Source organism: Crocuta crocuta, unplaced genomic scaffold (assembly GCF_008692635.1).
Source record: "Crocuta crocuta isolate KB4526 unplaced genomic scaffold, BGI_CrCroc_1.0 scaffold378, whole genome shotgun sequence".
NCBI lineage: Eukaryota > Metazoa > Chordata > Mammalia > Carnivora > Hyaenidae > Crocuta > Crocuta crocuta.
The window spans coordinates 1,403,171-1,426,347 of record NW_027528871.1 but is presented as its reverse complement, the minus strand read 5'-3'; the positions used below and the strand labels follow the sequence as shown (position 1 = coordinate 1,426,347).

The 23,177-nt window shown below is 34.6% G+C and overlaps 1 protein-coding gene across 3 annotated transcripts in view; it reads left to right on the top strand.

Moving 5' to 3' along the window:
* NCAM2 (neural cell adhesion molecule 2) overlaps positions 1-23,177 on the top strand; it is a 506,271-nt gene that overhangs the window by 293,419 nt on the left and 189,675 nt on the right. For all 3 annotated transcript variants that reach the window (XM_077756475.1, XM_077756477.1, XM_077756476.1), the window contains one exon: positions 3,816-3,953. In XM_077756475.1, the coding sequence (XP_077612601.1) occupies positions 3,816-3,953 (138 nt within the window). The remainder of the gene's footprint in view (positions 1-3,815; positions 3,954-23,177) is intronic.

The window sequence follows — 23,177 nt, the reverse complement described above, 5'->3', positions numbered from 1 at the left end:
ACTTTAAGCACATAATAAATATTTGTTAAATGAATGAATATATTTTTTGTGTGTGTATCAGGTTCTCAGCAAAATGACATTGATTNCAAGATTGATGGTCCAGTGTGATAGTGCTGGAGGGACACTGCTTTGAACCATAGCTCACACAGTTTTCTCCAGTATAGAAGTATTTGAAGGTGGAATTCCATTATGTCTCAACTCCTTGGCTCTGAAGCTTTGAATAACTTTTCTAACCATTCTGTATCTAATTCAGATTCTGTATCTGTAAAAGAGGGTTATTGTGTCCATTTTAAACAATGCTTTTGAGTTTCAAAGACTTTAAGCACATAATAAATATTTGTTAAATGAATGAATATATTTTTTGTGTGTGTATCTATCAGGTTCTCAGCAAAATGACATTGATCTTTCTCTTTTCTTCTCGTTGAGTTTTTAAATCTTGAGAATAAGTTTTACCAAAATTATCGACCCTCAGGCTTTATCTAGAATAAAAGAATCCCATGTAGGGGAAGGGACTACTCTAGAGTAAGCATGAAACCTAGTTCTGAGTTGCATGGCAAGCAAAGAAAATAAATGACTTTTTTTTTCTTTTTAATTTTAGGATATAAAGGATTTAGATGAATTGTGAGGAAGGACAAGCTTTTCTAACCTTTTAATATCAGAGGAACCTGCCACATAGTTAATTGTTGGACAACTTGTACATTCATAGTGACTTTACAAGAAATAATATTCTTCATCTGATAATACCTTGTATGATCCCTTTATTAAAGTTAATGTAAAAGATTAGGTTTATAACCATGAAAAAACTTGTAAGGGGATTTAGAAGAATATGGTGTATCCTGTATCCAGGTAATTTTCTGAATCCTTAATGTGGTGAGTGAGTAAACTTTTCAGGCTCTGGATGAAATAATGAAGGCTGGGAAATGTTCAACTTATTAGCTATGCTTTTGGTAGCAGCTGTGTGGCAGGTATTCTTTATTAAAATTCCATTAGAATATTTTGAGTGGGGGTTTTTTGTGCTTCTTGTTGAAAATAATCCATCTGCTAAAAATTAAGTATTTAGGAAGTAAATGTGGCACTTTGCTACAAAAGTTTAAAATCCTGACTTTTAGTGCCCTCTCAATGGAGGGTTGTATTGCAGATGCCCATTTCTACCACAGCCAGTTTGCAAGTTATCTCTAAAATGTTCTAAATGCTTTGATCATTGCCAAGTGAAATACCCTTTTTGCATCAAAACTGTGGATAAAATCATCTTGTTCAAGATTTTTTTATGTAATCTTCTTCCAGTTAGAAATTCATTTACTTTTGAACTAGTTGTTGAAAATTCTATGTGACATCTAGCATGCTACATGGTGGTTATTCATAGTTAACTTGATAAACAAGTTCACTGCCTTCAAATGCTAATAATCTAGTAGAAAAGATTAATAGATAAATCAGTGAAAACAAAGTATGTTGAAATCTGTGAGAAGGAAAGTGCAATGATAGCAGATAAGAATACCTCAACTTGTTAGGGCAGAGGTGGGAGTTCAAGGTTCCTGTGGAAGAGACAAGTAACCCTTAAGTCGGGGGACTTTTCAGGAGAGAGTACACCATCTGCAGTGGCCTGGAGGTGAAAAACACCATGAATGGTGCTTCCTAGAAACTGGAATAAGTTCATTATAATGAAAATTTATGAATAAGTGCAACTGGAATACTTATACTAATAGATAAATATAAAGTAGAATTTGCATTAAGAACTAATAAGATAAGAAACTGAAAAGGATTCTTAAGCCAAGTCATCATGAATTTGACATTTTTGCTAAGAAATTTATCCAAAAGCAACGTTACTAAAGCATTTTAATCAGGGCATTAACATGACCTGATATGAATTTGAGAATGATATTAGTGCTTCAGTGAGAAGAATGAGTTGAATGGTAGTCAGAGCAAAACTTCAGGCATTGATAATGGTTCAAATCCTAATGAAGTAATTGCTGAAGGAGAAGGAGATTTAGACTAAGTAATGATAACGTGGGAAGTGACACTACATGAGATTTAATTGGATATGTAGATGGAGGGAGATGGAGAAGTCAAGGATGACCAGATTAAGAGATTAACAGCAATTACCAATAATAAAAAAGAACAATTACAACAATGTATTGTAATTAAAGTTATGTGAGTATGGCTACTCTCTCTCAAAATAATTTATTGTATTGAACTCACCCTTTTTCCTTTGATGGTGTGAGATGATACAATGCCTACATGATGAGAGGCAGTGAGGTGAATGTTGTAGGCATTGTGATGTAGTCCTGATAAAATGTCATAAGGAGGATCATCTGTTTCTAGGCCACAATTGACTGCAGGTAAATGAAACTGCAGAAGGCAAAACCATAGATAGGGGGACTATTAATGTACTTCCTGAGCTGAAAATCATGTGTCACTTGCTCTACAATCAGTACTTTCCATTTCTAGGAGCATCTGATTCTACCTATTTCCACTCTTTAGTAATTATTTCTTGCTTACCTTTATTAAACATAGTCCTCTCATATTCTGATCATTCCCCTATTTGTATTTGTAGTCCAAACTAGAATTGGTATGGCATTAAGAAATTGCATTAAGGCATCGCTATGGCAAATGAATCCCAAATCTGAACTGAATCCCAAAACAACCTGGTATAGCAGTTTATGTCCAGTCAGCAGCCCCACCCATCCATTCAACGATCCAGGCTAAGGGAGGCTCTACCTTTTTCTCATGTGTCTTCCGTGTTTACCCTAACCTGTCTATCAAGCCAGCAGATAGGGGAAGAGCAGTAAACATTGGAATAGATCCAAAAAGTAACCTTTAATAGTATAACAGTACATATCCCAGAGCGGAGCACCTTAAACTAATGCCATTTCTACTTTCCCAAAAGGTACAAGGGCGTTGAGGATGTGTCTCTTATTTACCAAAGTATCTCAAATACTATACATACCAAAAAGATGATGTTCAATGATATGTTAATTGATGAAATTTAGGATATTGCATTTACAACATGTTTTAAAGTGGACTAGATGTGAGACTCTTACTCACTTGATAAGTAGAGAAAAGATCCTAACACTGCAACAAAATTGCCATGATTAAAAAAACCAGACCAGACATAATGGAAAACACCGTCAGGCTGGATGATGCCAAGACTAGCCAGATTACTTTAAGCAATCAACTAATGCATGCCCTGTAACAGCTTATATTTATGTATATTCATATGCATACACTCACACATAAAATGGAATATTGAAATAAAGTTAATAAAGTCTAATCTATTCATAACTAAAGTGGATTATCTTGCATTTAGGAAAAAAATTCAACTAAATTAAGATATGGCCATTTTATATGTCCTTTATGTGACTTGAATATTATTGTATCACTTAGCTGCCTCTTCAGGGTATACAAAATTATTAGTTTAATTATTGGGAAAGCTATTCAATTTTCTAATCCTTTTCCATACCCGAGTTGCTACATATTTGCAGTCAAAATATCTTCATGTCTGCAATATCTAATCTCTCAGCATTGTTCTTTTGTGTATCATTTCTGTATTCAAAGTACCAAGGGGAAAATAATAGCCTAACCATTTTATGTGGAAATAAAGTCTTGAATGTATTTTAGAAAAAAAGGTGTAACAAGGCAGTGTGGTGGAAAAATTGAAGCCATGAAATTACATTTTACTTTCAAATTTGAATTTGTTTGTTGATGAAAAGTTTGATAGTATCAGACAAGTGCCATATTTTAACTCTTAGCAATTTAGAACATACTGGACTCTGCTTTCAATTACTGATATCATTTCCTCCCCTTTGCTTACTTTCTAGATCGCTTTGCTATGCTAGCCAACAATAATCTGCAGATTCTCAACATCAATAAGAGTGACGAAGGTATATACAGGTGTGAAGGAAGAGTGGAAGCTAGGGGAGAAATTGACTTCCGTGATATCATCGTTATTGTTAATGGTAAGCAGAGAATAATTTGTATATATTTTATCAGTGCATTTTAGCAATAAGTTTATTAAAAAGGCAACCATATAAATACAGCATTTTAATAACCTGTTTGATACCTGGAGGAAATCTCTCCATCTCTATGGTCACATCTGTGATGCTGTCTGTAGCCTCACGGGCAGGATCCGTGACTTCTTTAATGCTGTCATCTTTTTATACTCTTCTACTCTGTTAAGGGAGTGGTTGCCTTTTGCTGGCTGTGTAGTTGTTGAAAGAATGCCAAGTGAAACATAGTAAAGTATCATACTAGATTTTACTTTTAAATTGTGTGAATCACTGGTGGCTTAAACTGGTGGCTTAAACAGTTGTGTAGGTTTTCTCAAATTTAAATTTAATAATTGAATCCATAAGGAGATTAATAACTAAGTTTATGGCATCACGATGACACCTCTTCTTACAAATTGGCTTCTCCTGCTGTATTTTCTGCCTGTGTTAACATGACATTCTATAAGCCCAGAAGATACTTTAATGTTATCCTAGCTGTCTCCATTTTGGTACTCTAATCTATAATTGACATACGCAACACATTTTTTTAAACATCTCTCAAATACATTCTACCATGACGCCCTCGATAAGAGTGCTGCCCTTTCAAATTGTTTTTCTTCTTTTTCTTGAATTGCTACAAGCTGTTTCCTCTGCTCTCAGTCCCATAATTCAACTTCTCCATCCACCCTTTCATCACTTAAAATTGTCAGTGCTTCCCTTTAACTTTGAGACAAAATCAAAACCACTTTTCATGGTGTTGGATGACTTTTATGATCACCAGTCCCTCTTCTCTAACATTCACCCATGAGTAGCCCATGTTTCAGCCATATGGAAATATTAGCAATAACAGTGCACAAAATGCACTTTTGGTTTTTCTTCTGCTTTAAAACGACAAGTTAGTGGGAACCATAATCTCACAGGGTTCTATAAGCAGAATGTCATTTTTTCTTTCTGCAAAAGACAAAATATAAATTTAAGAAGTTAGTCATATGTTTCCTACGAATTAGGGCTGGGACAGAGAGGAATAAACTTGTGTCTTCTTCTGTATCCTGTCCCCATCCTGCCATGAACTAACTCTGCAGTTCTTTAAGACTGGAGAACACTAGGAATCTCATATGCATCTAAAAGAGTTGACTGGTCTTTCCCTTTCTGCAGTAAAGGCAGCTTAACCACAAAGTTTATGCTGAAAGAGAAAGAGAATATTAAAACACTGCTCTCTTTTTCTCTCCTTCTCCAAGTCTATAATTAATTGGGATTTGTGGATAATATAATGGAATAGAGTAGATATTAATGACTGGGAAACTAGACAGGCTTGTAGAAATTGCTTATGCCCATGGAGGAGGCTGAAGTGCCAGGCATTCAGAGGAGAAGCTTTTCTCTTTTAGAGTTTCTGAGTCTGGTATTTATTAAGAGTGCCATAGTCTGCAGGTTTTGACCTTCCACACAGGTGGAGGATTTCAGTGTGTGAATAGTTTTAAAATGGGGGTATGTGTCTACATATTCATACATTTCTATTATCTATAAGTATCTCTAAACTATTTTGTCTTTATTGTATACAGTAAAGATAACTTACATTATTTAGTTTAATTATTGACTTCACTCTCCAATGTGCTTTATTTCCAAAATAATTTTTGTTGCCATATATAAATGTATTTTGTCACAAGCAAATCCTGCATTTGGTATTTTTTTTATTAAAATGGGGATTACATGGGGCGCCTGGGTGGCTCTGTCAATTAAGCATCCGACTTCAGCTCAGGTCATGATCTCACGGTTCGTGGATTCAAGCCCTGTGTCGGGCTCTGTGCTGACAGCTAGCTAGAGCCTAGACCCTGTTTCGGATTCTGTGTCTCCCTCTCTCTCTGACCCTTCCCTGCTCACGCTGTCTCTCTCTCTCTGAAATAAATTTAAAAAAATAAAAATATAATAATAAAAAGGGAATTACAATATTAATTATTATTTGTAAAGTTTTGGAAGCAGTATATAATGTTTACTATTAGATGTTATATATGTATGTATATATGTTTGTCAAATCATGCACATATTTTTACCAGTAACTCAACTCTAATATAGAAAGAAATGAGGGGCACCTGGGGACTCTGTTGGTTAGGCATCCAACTCTTGGTTTCTGCTCAGGTCATGATCTCAGGGTTCGTGGGATCTAACCCCATGTCTGGCTCTTGGTTGACAGTGTGGATCCTGCTTGGAATTCTCCCTCCTGTCTATCTGCCCCTCTCTTCTTTCTCTCTCTTTCAAAATACATAACTATTAATGTTTTTAATTTAAAAAAATGATATCTGGAGACATAGCATATTCACTTTTTATTAGCTATTTTGCTATTGTATTTTTAATACCTTTAATATTATTAAATGAATGCTTTAAATACTTTAACATATTTATAAATATCCTAATCTGTTTCCATAGTAGTTGACCAGTGAATGTTCATATATGATTACATTTATTTTGAAGGAAGCAAACTGTTTACAGTTAACAAAGTTTGAATCTTCTAATCCATCATGATAAACACTCAAATGAGAATATTTAGTTGTTCTGTATGTCTATTCCTATTATGTCACAGTTCACAAGTGGATAAACACTGGATTCTGTTCTTTTGTGCCACTCACATGAGTCCTATAGGTAGTTTTCTGTTCTGTCTGCATCACACTGATCCTCCCAAAGGGCAATCATTCTCCTTTAACATCCCCAATTTCCTCTCACAGAATCAACTACAGATCCTAATCTGACCTTTGCTCAAACACTGCTTTATCTCCACTCATTCTAATTAGTCACATTTTCCCTTTATGGTCAAAAACTCTCATACCTTAGAATTCCTGGCATCACTTTTCTTCAAAATAACAGTGTTCACGAAAATCAACCATCGATTTATTCCCCTTCTGGATGATACATTTGGACCCTGTCAAGGGAGTGCATTCACTAATGTCACCAGTTCATCTGTGCTTTGCTCTCACATTTTGCCTTTATTTCAGCCAGAAAAGTCATTCTGATCCAGTCGTATTGACTCTTCTCCTGCTTTTCAATTTTGAGCTTACCTTAAAAATATCTTCTTAATATCTCTCTCTTATTAAACCTCTTGAAGGTATTTCAGTGAAAAGTTCGAGGCCGCAAAAAAATAATGGTAAAATAAAAGCAATGGCTTTATCCACATTATCTTATCTTTCTTCAACTACAAATTAGACCTGTTCTATGACCTTTTCCTCAACCTATATTGTGAGCCCTCTCTCTTAATTGCTACTTATTCTTATCATGATTTGGATTTTATCCTGGACCTCCTTTGTTTCTCTCCTTCCCCCTCAAGTGCCCAGGAGTCCTGACCAAAGGCTCCAGGCAACTATTTATGTATATTGGCTGCTTCCTTGTGAGATCTTGGCTCTGGATAAAGCTCTGTTCTTTCTCCTATTTTTTGCTCTTTGAAAACTTTTCCATCATATTTCTTTTCTTACAATACATACTCTTTTGTTTCAATAATTAAGTGAAAGATATTTTTGCTAGGTTCCTCTGTGGTACCAGCTATACTAAGTGTTAGGAGTATTTTTTTTCTTAACTCCTTCTATGACTTTCTTATCATATTTCTTAATGCCTATGTGTAGTTTGTTTTAGAGATACTTGTCTTTCTTCCCTTGAAGAGGTTATATATTGCTGCTCATTGAGATGTTGATTGTGGTGCTTCCAGTGGGAGAGTGTGCACCCCCACCCAGTTGATGAAGTGACTTGTTCTGGCCAATGGCACATAGCCGAACGATGTACATGGTGACTGAAATCAATCAGGCTGCAAGAAGAATCACATATTTTTGTTTGTGTTTTTATCACATTCTTTCCTTCTGACATGAAACTAGCATGACCCAAAGAGAGACTTCTCCTTCACCTTGGGTACCATGATGAAGTCATGTGGAGCAGAGTCATAGCTCATCTGCAGGTGCAGACACATAACATAAATAAGAAGTAAAGCACGTTTATAAGCCCTGAATTTTAGAATCATTTTTTTTATCGCAGAAAAGCAGACAAATTAAATGCCAGTGGCTTTTTCCTCCTTAAATAAGCAAATTAAATGCTATCTGACATAGGGATACTTCTGAATTTACTTCCCTGAGTGTGCCGCAGATGTCTTAAAATCCCACTTTTTCCTGATGGTGATCATTTTGTATAATTTTCTTATCACTTTATCAGACAATTGGAAATCCAACTGAAGATTTTTGACTGCAGTTTCAGCATTAATTTATATTGCACTTGTATATTAATTCAACAGGTACATATGAAGTGCTCTCTATGTGTTTCACTCTATGTTATGCTCAGAATACTATCAGGCTTAATGTATCATCATTTCCCTCAAGGCACTTTGAGTTTTATCTTAATAACTTAAAATAGTCAACTTTAGGGGTGCCTGGGTGGCTCAGTCGGTTAAGCATCCGACTTCAGCTCAGGTCATGATCTCATGGTTCATGGGTTCCAGCCTCATCTCGGGCTCTGTGCTGACAGCCAGCTCAGAGCCCAGAGCCTGTTTCAGTCTATGACTCCCTCTCTCTCTGACCCTCCCCTGCTCACATTATCTCTCTCTCTCTCAGAAATAAATAATACATTAAAATTTAAAAAAAAAATAATCAACTTTACTAGAGTCCCTTATTGCTTGTAGGGCAGCTGGATACAAAAGCATATACTAAAGGCAATTTTATAGATATTCAGAGACTACTTTATAATAAGAAGGAGGACCTAATGTAGCTTAAGGAGAGACTTCCTTGGTATTTGAGATAAGTCTATTGATGAAAGCATTACCTTGTAGAATAGAGAGAAAGAGAGACAGAGGGACAAATAGAACAGGTTGTGCAAAAGCAAAAAGAGATAGGATGTGAAAAAAGATCCAATAATTTAACTGTGACTGGAATGTGATATTTTGGGGAGTGATGGTAGGATTCGGTGAGATAGAGCTGGGGAGCCGGAGAGCCAGATCGTGGACGACTATGGACTCTCTTCTATGAGGCATCCAAACTAGAGAGCAAAGAAAGTGGCAGAAGGATGGAGGCAGGGAGAGGAAGGGAGTTCAAGGGAGAGATAATTGAGGCCTATGCTAACAGACAAAGAAATGAAGGGTAAGGTGTATCATCAGGTATTATCTGAAGCAAAGCCTTCATGTTAGACATATGCTACAGAGACTATAGCACTCAAGGGTAATTTGAAGACTTTTAGTGTGGGTTTTAGGATTCCAGAATGCCAAATGCAAGCAAAAGTGACCCACGTAGTGAGACCTGAAATATCGTTGCTGAATTTGACCATTACAAGATTATGAGAGACATTAGGGTCAATGAACTCATCTGAATAGCCTGGACAAAATTCACACTGCAGTGGCATGAAGGGTAAATGTACTTTTGTATTCACTGAAGAATGAAGGTAGGAAAGGCACAGGATTTGTTACTTCAGCTTATTGTGATCATCTGTTAAATGGGATATATCACAGGGTTGAAGTAAAGAATAGAGGAAGTGGTTGGCGTTTTAAGACATTTATAAGGAAGATATACCTTGCACATAAAAAGGATATATATTTATGCTGAGCCTGGAGTAAGTGAGTCCAAAATGAGTTAGGATATGGATAAATTCATGCAAAGATATGTCTGGTTGATAATTTGAGCTTGACACATGACTGCAATATTCTATTTCTAATCACCTGGCTCCCATTCTCTAGCAAACATGGTTGAACTCTGGACATTTCTCAAATATTTCTCCACAGTTTTATGTGTTTACATCTGCTCTTTATTGGATTTTCAAGTAAGCACTCTAACATGTCTAAAAAGTTTTTACAAGTCTTCCATCAAGCTGCCTTCCTTCTATTATTATTGCTTATTATATTATTACATATTTGATGAATTGGCTGCCCATCTTTTCTATAAATTCCTGGACTCTTTTTACTACATAATCACATTATATAGCCCTCCACATACACACTACTGCAAAAATCTCAAATACACTTCTTTAAAGAGGATCAAAATCATTTCTCTCTTTTTAACACATGCTCAATTCTCCTACATCAGGTTCCTAGCCAGTTAAGTAGAATGCTCTCTAAAACTACTCAGAAAATGTTCATATAAATGACAGACCTCAAAATAACTTTTAAATTTAAAATATGGTCAATAGAGAGTTATTTTTATAAAATGCTCTTTTGAAGTATAATGATTCATTATTTTCCAAATCTTTTGTAAATTTCTGAAGACTGATCCACTAATTGCCGATTCAAACCTGGGATAATGGAGGCAGGAACAATTTAGAGTGAATGAAAAATACCTAGTAGTATAATTTTAAAGCAATTGTGTCTTTAGTCTTCCTTTGAACATTAAGTCAACAGTAAATGACAATGGCAGAAGATATTTGTGCAAGTACTTGTCAGAATGGATAGTGAGTGTACTTTGTTAATGCAGTGGCCCTCAGGCATCGATTTTGTATTCCTATCCACTTCTAGTCATTTCTTAAAATTAAGAAAATTGGGAAAAGGACTTTTTTTTTATAAAAAAAAAATCAAAAGTTTTTGTCTTTAAATTTTATGCAATGTTATATAACATAAAGGAAATATAGAAACATAAAAGACAGTGAAATAACCTCTTGTATATCATTAATACAGTTGCATCAATCATTCAAAGCAGTTAATTATTGCAACTTATGATGGAATTTCTAATTTTAGCAATAATGTGTAATAAATAATTCAAAGAATCAATAAATAATCATTTGTCAACATCAGAATATGTTATTAAATATTTTTATCCCTAGTAATCCCATTAAGTTTAAAAGATTAGAAGTCTGGGGGGTACCTGGGTGGTTCAGTCAGTTAAGCCTCTGACTTCGGCTCAGGTCATGATCTTGAGTTTTGTGGGTTCAAGCCCCATATCACGCTCTGTGCTGACAGCTCCAATCCTGGAGCCTGCTTCGGGTTCTGTGTCTCCCTCTCTTTCTGCCCCTCATCATTTCTACTCTGTCCCTGTCTCTCAAAAATAAACATTACTATATATATATATATATATATATATATATATATATATATATATATATATATATATAAAATATATATATATAATAAAAGATTAGAAGTCTGGGAATATAAGGAAGATTTTTTTTCTTTTTACTCCTATCCAACATTTAGAAATTTCCATAATATAGAAAATGTGATACATGTGTTAGTGGTGAGTCCTGTTCCCCAGCCTTGGCTCTTCAGTTTGGCCAAGAATTCAGAGCCAAACTCTTAAGCAAGCAAGTGTTTAACAGTGGGCAATGTGAAAGTACATTCTCAAGATCAGACACCTGGCAGGCCAAAAGGTGGCAACTGCAACCGGGGTCAAGGTTGTCTTTTCTTGTTATGTTTGCATAGGTTATGAGTCATAGTTAGGGCGGTCTCTGACTGGGTTTGCTTTCAGTCATCTAAGGGTCTCCTACCTGTCCAGAGGGAAGTTTGTCAGAACTGTCTTGGCAGCCTTCCCCAGCTGGGAGGTGGTCAAAACCCTCAATGTAAATGTATCATAAATATCATAAATAGGTTGCTATAGGACCTTGTTTATAGGGAGAGTGCATGTGGGTCCACCGGGGACTTCCCCAGCTGTTTGGAATTTTTTTCCTGCCTTTTGCCTTTTTTTATCAGTCAGAAAGCACCTGTTCCCTGTTCATTTCTACCTATAGAAATACAGAGAGATAGATGAAAGACAAGAGAAGATCAATCACCTATGAATATCTGGGGACATTTTTCTTTGCTTTTCTTTTCAATATAAATAATAGGAGTGAAAAGTTAATATAGTTTCTTACCTTTTCTTCAATCTGTATTTCTCTTTTGCCCAGAATTGAAAGGCTGTAGAAAAATATATACAACCTATTTTCAATCTCTGATTATAAGGAAGGCAAAATAATCTCTTGTCTTGAATCAGATCCTGGTTCTGAACTTAACCTATCCCCTGGATGGCAGTGTTCTGCTGGTCATGTAGAGATGTTTCTCTAACATTTGGTTAATAAACCATTTGTAAAAACAACAAGGAAAATTTCAAGAAATTTTTAGTGGCCATAAGATACTGTAAGAATGAAAATATTTTACATTTCATGGAACCAGTAAAGTAAAATACACCTTCTAGATATTATCTGACATTGTGCAGATGAGTGACATTGAGGACAATTAGTGTCTAAATTACATTCATGATATTCATGATTCTCTTCTTCAGAATGTGCTGCGCTGAAGGATAACTTAAGAGGCAATGCCACTATTTTCTTCATACTGCTGATTACTTATGATCAGTATCTCTTGCTTTTACTTTTTTTTTTTTTTTTTTTTTTTTTTGGTGGNNNAAATCCTATGGCTTTCAGTGAAAGCCATAGGTATCCAGAGCATGTATGTTTTTAACAGTAAACATAGTTAAGAAACGGAAAGAATTCTATTTAAGTTAGATACAAATTAAATAAACACCCAGTTGTAAGTAATATCAATTCTCTCTAATGATCATATTTTTAAGTAAAATATGGTTTGCCCCTTTTTGAAGATACACTTACTTTTACTAGGATTCATGTGTGTGCAATCTCTGTGTAAAATGAGGGTTCTATCTCTTACACACACACACGTAGACATACACACACATAGACATGTACACACACCCCAGCCTGATTTCTATTTTCCCTATAAGATTTAGTTCAAGTATCATCTAGCAAGCTTTTCTTAAGTTTATCTGCCCTATTATGTGACTTCCTTCCCTTGAGACCTCCTAGCACTAGGTTTATCTCTATAAAATTGGTCCAAGTTCAGATACTTGAAAGGACTCACCAGATTCCGCAGGATATGCTTATATAAAAGTCTTATTTTAAAGCAAAGAATATGGTGCTGCAAGAGAAAATGGATGCAGATTAACTTCAGGCAGGGCTCCAGGGGACCGTTCCCTGTATGATATCCTCAAGGATCTTGCACACAAAGATGGTTTTTATCTTGAACCACCAAGATCTGACTGAGGAATCTCAAAGAAGCTCTCACGGGGGGTTCTTAAGTAATTAAACCAAGTTTTACAAATTGTGTAGTCCAGGTACAAACTATTAGTACAGGAAATGTTCGGGGGATTGCTAAGCGGGGGTTTCTGGTTCATCACAAATTCCAAAGCCTTTATCTTTGTCAAAAGTCGAATAATAGACATCCAAGTACCCCCCAAGATATTTTAGAACTATTCTGGCTAAGCTGTTAATCAACTCCATCTCTACAATCTCTCTATCAATATACATTTCACACTGATTTAAAATTATCCATTTTTATGTATGAAATTATTGGAGACTAGACCATTAATGTTTTAAGAACAAGGGTAATATTTTATAGCATCAAGAAATACCACAGCATTTTGGATATAGAAAGCAGCCAACAACTTTTGGAATAGTTTCTTCAGTTTTAATTATTTTATACAAAAATATCATTATCCCAATCACAGAAGGCATTTTGTTTGATAATTACCACTGCTTACCTTTTATTTTCTTTAGGTTTAATAATCCAAATATTTTTACTATTACCTTGAAGACATTTCTCACTATACTACTAGTCTTCAAATACAATTTCAGTTATCTTGCATGTATTTTAACAGATTTATTGAGTTACATATATAATATACTGTATATTTAAAATGGTATATATATATGAATGTCATATATATGATATGAACCAATCACCACAATCAAGATAGTGAATATAAGTGAATATACTCATTACCCACAAATGTTCTCAGAATTTGTATAAAAGTAATCCTGCAGTATATACTCTTGTAAGTGACTTCTTTCACTCAGCAAAATTATTTGGAGATTCATCCATGCTGTTCCATGCAATAACATTTCATTTCTTTTTATTGGTAAGTAATATTCAATTTTAGGAATATTTCACAGTTTGCTTTTCTGTTTACCCAAATGACTACTTGGGATGTTTCAAGTTTTTGTCTTACAAATAAAGCTGCTATAAACATTTGTATATAGTCTGCATGGATATGTGCTTTTCTTTCTCTCTGGTTAATACCTGTGAGAAGTATGGCTGGATCATATGATATGTATGTTTTTATCTTTCCTTTTATAAAATCCACCAAATTGCTTTCCAAAATGGCTGTAGTATTTTATATTGCCAGAAGCAGGGTATTGGCCTTTCAGTTGCTCCACGTTCTCAGTGAAACTTCCCAAGATCAGACCTTTTATGATTAGACAAGGGTTTGTAGTGTGGATGTTGAGCATCTTCTCTCCTGCTTGTTTACCATGTCTCACTTTCCTTTTGAAATCTTTAATCCACTTTTTGTTTTTACTGGATTATTTTCTTATTATTGAGATTTCAATTGCACTGACCCTAATCTTTCAGGGGAAATATTCACTTTTTTCAATATTAAGTGTATGGTTAGCTGTAGGTTTTTCAGAGATGCTCCTTATCAGGTTGAAAAGTGACCTTTTCCTAGATTGGGGGGACATTCCATCAAAACTTAATTCCAGATTTTTCCAAATACTTCTTTTCTGAATCTAATAATGAGTTAGTAACATAATTTGTATCTTTTATTCTATTAAGTTGGTGAAATAGATTGCTCAATTTTAGAATGTTAACTAATCTTGTGTTTCCACATGGCCACGATGTGTTATTCTTTTATATAACATTGGATTTAATTTCTTAAAATTTTGTTAAGAATTTTTGCATCTGTCTTCTTAGAAGGTATTGTTCTGTTGTTTTATTCTCATGTTATGCCTTTGTCTGATATTGATACCAAAGTATTAGTGGCCTCATTGAATGAATTGGAAAGAACTTTCTTTATACTGGGAAACTTTGTGCTTGGTTTAATTTTTTTTTCATTAAATATTTAGTAAAACTCATCATTAAAGCCATATGGATCTAGAGTTTACATTGTAAGAAGATTTTAAACTGCTATTTCAGTCTTTTAATAGATAAATGCTATTCATTTCAAGTTATCTATTTTTTCTTAAGTGAAATTTGGTGGTTTATAAGGAATTTGTCCATTTCATCTAAGTTGCTTGGCATAAAATTGTTCACAATATCCCTCTATTATCCTTCTAATATCTTTAGAGTCTATACTGATCTGGGCTTTTCAGTTCCAGTATTGCCACCTTGTAACCTCTCTCAATCTCTCTCTCTCTCTCAACCCCTCTTTCTCTGTCTCTCTGTCTCTTGTTCTCTCACTTTGTCTGTCTCTCACTCACTCTTCTTTTCTAATAAGTGTGGCTGAAATTTTACTAGTTATATTGGTCTCTTAAAGAAACCTATTTGATTTGGTGTTCTATTAGTGGTTCCACCTTTTTAAAAATTTTATCAATTGCTAATCTGGTCTTTATTATTACATTTTTATTACTTATTTAGGGTTTAATTTCATCATCTCTTCCATGTTCTTAAAATTAAACCTGAATACACTGAATTGAAAACTCTTTTCTAAGGTATATATTTAATGCTTTAGAATTCCCAATTTGTAGTATTTTAACTTCATTCCACAACTATTAAGATGTTGTGTATACCTTGCCATTCAGTTCAAATGCTTTGCAATGTCCCTTCTGATTTTTTATTTGTCCTATGGGTTATTTAGAATTGTGTTATTTAGTTTTCAAGTATATGACGGTTTTCCAATATTGTTCTGTCATAGTTTCTAATTTAGTTCTAATATGGTTGAAGAACCCACTTTCTTTGATTTAGATCTTTCCAAATGTATTCCCCATGCAGTAGAAAAAAATATGTGATTTGCTGATTTAGTTAGAATTTGAATAATAATCAGTTACCTTAGGGTCTATTGATAATGTTGATCAATTCTTCTTTATCTTTTTTAACTTCTTGTCTACTTGCTCTATTAATTATTGAGAGAGGGCTGTTTAATCTCTAATAAAATTATAGATTTGTCTATTTCTCCTTGCAGTTCTGTTAGCTTCTTTCTCATGAGTTTTGAAGCTCTGTTATTATATGCATAAGGGTTTAGAATTAAGTCTTTCTGATGAATTTACCATTTAAGCATTGGGAGATTAGGCAGTGTATAGTCAGTTTGGCGTTGTTGTTTTTTCTCATTTGTTTTTTTCATGGTCAATTAGGATAGTCCTTCACTTTGTATTGGAGTATTTACACAGTTAATATTATATATCTTATTGATTTACTTGGGTTTAAATCTTGCTATTTGTTTTCTATATACCTTAACTCTTCTTTGTTCCCTTCTTCTATTTATGACTCCTTTATGTTTTTGGAGTATTTTATATCAATCAATTAATTTTGTGTCTTGGATCATTAACTATAAATCATTGCCATGTTATTTTAGTAACTGGTTTTCACAGTCACCCTTCCAGTGATGTTATGCTATTCACACATTGAATAACCGTACTCATTTCCAGCTTTTGTGCAATTATCATCATATGTTTTACATCTATATAAACTGTAAACCCTGTATTGGTTTCTCATCTGTGGTAACAATTGACCACAAATTCAGTGGTTTGAAACAACACAGATTTATTAGTTCATAGCTTCTACAGATCAAAAATCCCAGGAAGCTCAGCCTGGGTACACTCAAGCTATTTATTATAGGTCCACAGTCAAAGTATCACCAGGACTGTGCTCCTTGCTATAGACTCTGAAGAAGAATCTCTTCTAATATTCAGGCTGTTGATAGAATCTGTCCTATTTTTGTTGTAGGACTGAAGTTCTAATTCCTTGCTAGATTTCACCCAGAAAAAAGTTGTCCTGAGCTTTGGGGGGCATCTCTGGTCCTTACATGCAAGCTTCTTCCTCCAGTGCCAACAATGGTACAGTAAAACCTTCTCAAACTTGGAATATTTCTGACTTTCCCTTCTGCTGCACCTCCTTCTGTTTTGTTTTCCAGCTGGAGAGAGTTCTGTTATTAAGGGATCCTGCAATTGGCCTCACCTGGATTATCTAGGATACTTTTCCTATTTAAATGTCTATAATCTTTTTTGATTTATTTATTTATTTATTTTTGGGGGGGGCACAAGTGAGTGAAGGGCAGAGAGAGAGAGGGAGTAAAAGAGAGACAGAAGTGGAGCTCACCCTGAAGCGGGGCTTGGGTTTACTAGAAGCAGGGCTCATCTTTACCTGAAGCAGGGCCTGCAATACTCAGCCAAAGTGGGGCACTAGCTCACCTTAAACGGGGCTTAAGTTCACCAGATGCGGGACTCAAAGTTACGAACCACGAGATCATGACCTGAGCCAAAGTCAGATGCTTGCTTAACCTACTGAGTCCCAAATATCTATAGTATTAATTATTAACTGCAGATTCCTTTCGCCATTTAAGTTGGCATATTTATAAATGGCTAGGTTTACGGCATTGATGGCATTGATCAATGACCTTTTGATGGCAAAGATCATTGACCTCTACAGAGGAGAATAATAGTAGAGAATAATACTACTTTTCCCTCTTATATATGCAGTTGTTTAAACGGCCAATGAGCTGTTATGGTGACTTTCATAAAGAAAGAAAAACTTCTGTATGTATCGATATTGTACCATTTCTAGAGTTCGTCATTGTTTTGCGTATATCCAGATTTTCATCAGGTATCTGTTCTCAAATGCCCGAATGACTTCCTTTAACATTTCATACAGTGCAGGTCTGCTAGTGATGATTTACTTAAGCAACTGTATATCTGAGTAAATCTTTATTTTGCTTTCATATTTGAAATAAAATTTTGCTGAGTATGGAATTCTAAATTGAAAATTGTTTTTGTTTTTGTTTATTTTTTCCTTTCAGTAACTTAAAACTCCTGAGTCTTTAATACCATCTTTGGTCAGAGTTATTTCAGATGAAAAGTTCATCCCAATCCTTATTTATTGCTTCTGCTCCTAAAGTGCTCCATCCATCTAGTTCTCCTAGATTCTTGAAGATTTTTCTCTTTATCACTTGCTTTAAGCACTTTGGATATGATATACTTTGGTGTCATTTTCTTCATTGTTCTTGAATTTGGGTTTTGTTGATAAACTTGAATTAGGTCTTTACATGTTATTTTCTGTCCTACACTCCTTTAGAACTCCAATTTCACATAGGCTAGGCCATTTGAACATCCCCACATCTCTCAGAAGTTCTATTCATTTACTTTTCTTGCTCTGTTACTTTTTAGATAGTTTCTGTTGCTTTTCTCAAGTTCTCTTTTCTTCTGCAGTTTTTAATCCACTATTAATCCTGTATTGTGCATTTTGCTCAAGATGTGGTAGTTTTAATATGTATAAATTCGATTTTTAAAGCATCTTTAAGTCTGTAAGATGATCAGCCTTTCCTCTAGAGTCTTGAACATATGGAATGCAGTTTTAGTAACTGCCTTAATGTTGTTGTCTGCTAATTCTATCAACTGTGCCATTTCTGGGTCACTTTTGGTTGATTGTATTTTTTTTCTCCTCATCATGTCTCATATTTCCTGCTTCTGTTCATGGTGAGCAATTTTAACTTGGATGCCAGAATTTGTGGATTTTTTACTCCTTTAATGTGCTCAGTGTTTTTGTATTTCCTTAAATATTTTAGATCTTTTTCAGGAATGCAGATGAATTACTTGGAAACATTAATCCTTTCAGTTCATGCTTTTAAGTTTTGTTAGGTGGGATCGAAATAGTCCGGAGCTAATTTTGTCCCACTGGTGAGGTTAAAATCTTTCTAAATTCCTTATTCGACATATTTTAGAGGTGATTTTTTAAAAATCATTTTTCAGGCAAAATTCTGGCTCATGGTAATAAAAACTATTCTTTTTTCTGTTTGAGTTTGGAAGTTGTTTCTCCTGAATCTTCTGGGAAATTCTTTCCCTGGCTTCAGGAGTTTCTTCTCATGGATGTACTCAGCAGTGCTCATCCGGAAGACCACAAGGAAACTCACTGCAGAACTCAGGAAGCNCCCCCGCCAGCCCCAGCCTGCCCTGCCCTGGTTCAGGAAGACTGCCAGCCTGCAGCTGGGCTCTTCCTGCCTGCACTGCAGCTTAGAAACTCTCTAGACAATGAGCTGGCACAGTAATAGGACTCACTCATTTCTTCCTGTATTTCAGAAATCACTGTTGACTGCTTTGTTGACTGATTCATGTCTTGAAAACTGTTGCTGTGTACAGTACATCTGATTTCTTACTTCTTTTAGTTAGTAGGATAAATTGAGTACCCTTTTCTACATCTTGGCTGGAAGCTGACATTTTTGCATCAGACATTTTGTATTTTGAAATACATATATATTTCAGTGTAGCAAACACAATTCTACAGAGAATGATAAGGATTTGAATAATGTTAGCAGTGTGTTTTGTTTCATTTGATGTTGCTTACTTATATCGAAATCCTGACCTCAAAATATTGCAGTCTCTGTTCTGTACTGAATTCAGAATCATTTTGTATCTGCAGATCTATGTCTAAACTTCTTCTTTGCCCACGCATTTTGTTTTGAAATTAAATTAATGAATTTAATTATATTCCAGTTTTGACAGTGGACTATTGATAGCAGGGTCTCACAAAGCTGTTCTGAAAGAGCCAGAGCTGTGAACTGAAATGTGGCTAACATTCTAGGTGTCTTGTGAAACAGAGAGACTGTAGAAGCTGTGGAATCTGCAGTGCGTGACAGATTATAAAAACAAGCAGGCAGAACTAAAGGGATTTTCAGAACACATTTGGCAGATCAGAGTAATGAGTTAAAGAAAGGGGAGGAGTTTGATAAAGTAGAAACAAGCACACCTTGAACGTGAGTCAAGACTCCCCTCAGACTGGGAAATTTTTGAGATTTTTTTTCTGCTTCTGAAAGATGAGGAACTTAGGTCTCCAGGAGTTGTGGACTGTTTTTGAATGTCACCTTATTAAATCTAGAGAATAATTGTTATACATTTAATTATAAAGTAAATAACACAGCTATTTATATTATATAATTATTGTACTCATAATAAAATCACTAATTTTTTTAAAACATCACTATGTAAATGCTTTAAAAGTTTGCATAAGTTTGTTTCATATTAACATAGAGTAAACTTTACTTCTTTTTTTTAAAACGTTTTTTTAAAGTTTATTTATTATTGGGAGAGAGAGAGAAAGGGGGGGCAAGCACGTGCACCAGGGGGAAGGGGCAAAAAGAGAGAGAGGACAGAGGATCTGAAGCAGGCTCTTTGCAGTCAGTGCAAAGCCTGTTGTGGGACTAGAACTCATGAACCATGAGATCATGACTTGAGCACAAGTCAGACACTTAACCAACTGAGCCATCCAGGTCCCCCAACTTCACTCTTTTTTTTCTTTAATTTTTGCTCTATCCTCCTGTGAATTTTAATATATGCGTAGATTCACGTTCCACCACTACTGTCAGTAAACAAATTATTCCATTACCCTCAAACAAACAGAAGGGAATTTGTTTTCCTTTTGAAGTTACATCTTCTACCTCTAAACCGCAAACAACCACTAATCCCATCCTATTCCTTCACTAGAATTCTGTCTTTTCATGAATATCAATTAAATGTAATCATCTAAAATCTGATCTTTTCGGAACATATTCATTTATTTAGCATAATGCCTTGAGTTCTATACTGGTTGTTGTGTGGACCCATTTTTTGCAATTGTAAATCGAGTTGCTCTAAACATGTGTGCAATATATTGTGCGAGCATCAGTTTCCTTTATGTAGGGTGAATACCTGGGAGTGAGTTTGCAAGGGTCATGTGGTAAGAACATGCTTTTAACTTCATGAGAAACTGCCAAATCATTTCCCTCAATGGCTGTATAATTTTGAATTCTCTCTAGTAATGTATAAGAAGTCAATTTGCTTCTCACTCTCACCAGTGCTTGATCTTGTCAGGGTTTTGTGTGTTTGTTTGTTTGTTTGTTTGTTTGTTTTTAATCCTACACATCAAAATAGATGTGCGGTGAGATCTCTGTGGTTTTAATTTGCATTTCTGCAATGCTGTTGCAATGGCTTTATGTAGTAGCTAGTGATAGCCTGCACCTTTTCATGTGCTTATTTCTCATTCCTATATCCCTATATCCTCTTCAGTGAAATGCCTCTTTGAAATGTCTGCATCCATGTTCTAGGTGGATTATTTTTTTTTTCACTATTACAGTTTTAGAGTTCCTTACAAATTCTATAAATGCAGTCTTGCCCTCCAAACAGCTTCTTTAGTGATATATCTGTTCATTTCTTTTGCATTTTTTCTTATTGTTGAATTTAGATTTTCTTTATATATTTCTGATACAATTCTTTGCTCAGATATGTGATTGGAAGTACTTTCCCCCATGCTGGGGTTTATCATATCATTCTCTTAACAAGTGTAATTCAGAAAACAAAGTCTTTTAACTTTATTTTAAGGAAGTCCAAGGATTAATCTTTTTCTTTCATGGACCATTCTTTCTGTGTCATGCTTAAGAACTCTTCACTTATTCCCATGTCACAAGGGTTTTTCTCCCAAGTTTTCTTGTAAATGCTTTCTACTTTAATGTTTTCAATTTACATCTCACATTCATTTGGGATTCATTTTTGTATCTGGTATCATTTCTATCCTCAGGTTCATGTATTTACAAATGGAAATCAAATTTTTTTAAAAACCATTGTGAGAACACTATTATTTCTCCATTGCAATGCCTTTGGACTTTGTAAACTAAAATTTTAAAACATTTGTTGTATTGTAGGCTTCTATGTATGGACTCTTTTTTTCTGTTCCACTGATCTGTGCACCTACACCTGCACCATTAACATGCCTTCTCAGTTACGTGGGTTTTTACCCAGACCTTAAAACAGGGGGTACGATTTCTATGATTTTGTTATTTTACAAAATGTTTTGTAAATTCTAGTTTGTCTTCTACTTAAGCTTTAGAATTATTCTGTCTTCAGAAAAAATATACTTCTGGGATTTTAATGAGGATTGTGTAGCGTCCTGATAACAATTTTGGAAAATCTGACATTTTTTCTCAATGTTGAGTCTACAAATATGTGAACAGATATGTTTCTTCATTTATTAAGGTATTTTTTTCACTTCTTTAATATGCTTGTAGTTTTTAGCATTCTGATGTCAAACATGACCTTTGATTAATCCCTAAGTGTTCTATTTCTGGAGCTATTGTATGCGGTTTTATATATTTTAATGTTGGTTTCAATTGTTCATTGCAAATGCGTATATAGAAAAGAATTGTTTTTTGTGTTTTTCTCATATCCTGTGATTGTGTTATGTACATTTATTAGTTCCAGCAGTGTTTTTATAGATTCTTGGATTTGCAATGAATACAACATGCATCTGCAAGTTGGAAGAAAATTATTTCTTCCTTTTTAATTGTCTGCTTTTTATTCTTATTTCTCACTTAGTACTGTGTGGGTCTTCAGTATGATGTTAAATAGGAGTGTTGAATGGAGACTGCCTTGCTTGTTCCCTGTCTTGGAAATAAAGTATTCATTGTTTTACCTGAACATCGCATGTGTTTTGATTTGTTTTCAGTTTGTTCTTCTGTTTTTCATTCTTCTATTCCCCCTTCCCTGCCTTCTTTTGGATTATGTGAGTATTACTTAGTATTCTATTTTATTTTATCTATTATGTTTTTGGTTATATCTGTTTTTTTCTGGATGCTTTTGTGATTACAATGTGCTTGTTTATCTTTGAATCAATATTTTACTCTTTCAATTGAAATGTAGAAACTGTAGCACCATATAGGTCCCTATATGCCTTTCTTCTTTGTCTTACTTGTCTTCTGTATTATATCCCCATTCACTGAAAACCCCATTACACAATGTTAAACTTCTATTTCAAGCATTAAACATATTTCCACAAAGATACTTACCATTTCTTTTGTTCTTTCTTCATCCCTGAAATTCCCTGATATTTTTTTTCCCTATGCCTGAAGAGTTTCTTTATCTAATTCTTTTAAAATAGAATCTTCTAGTAGAAGATTTATTGTCTTTTCTCTGAGAATGATAATGTCTATTTTACCTGCATATCTGAAGGATATTTTTGCTGGACAGGGGACTTTATTTTGACATATCTATCTCTATGGCACCTTAAAAATATTGTTTCACATCCTTTTGGCCTCCATGGTTTCTGTGATCAGAAATCTACAGTTGTTTGAATTATTGTTCTCCTGTAACTAATATATTTTTTGTATTTATGTATGTTTTGTTGTTAGCAATTTGATTATGTCGCTCCTGAATATGAACATCTTTGAGTTTATGCCATTTGGGATTCAAATCCATAGTTAGTTTTGAATCTTTAGTTTGATGTCCTTTGCCATTTAGGAAGTTTTCAGAGATTAGTAT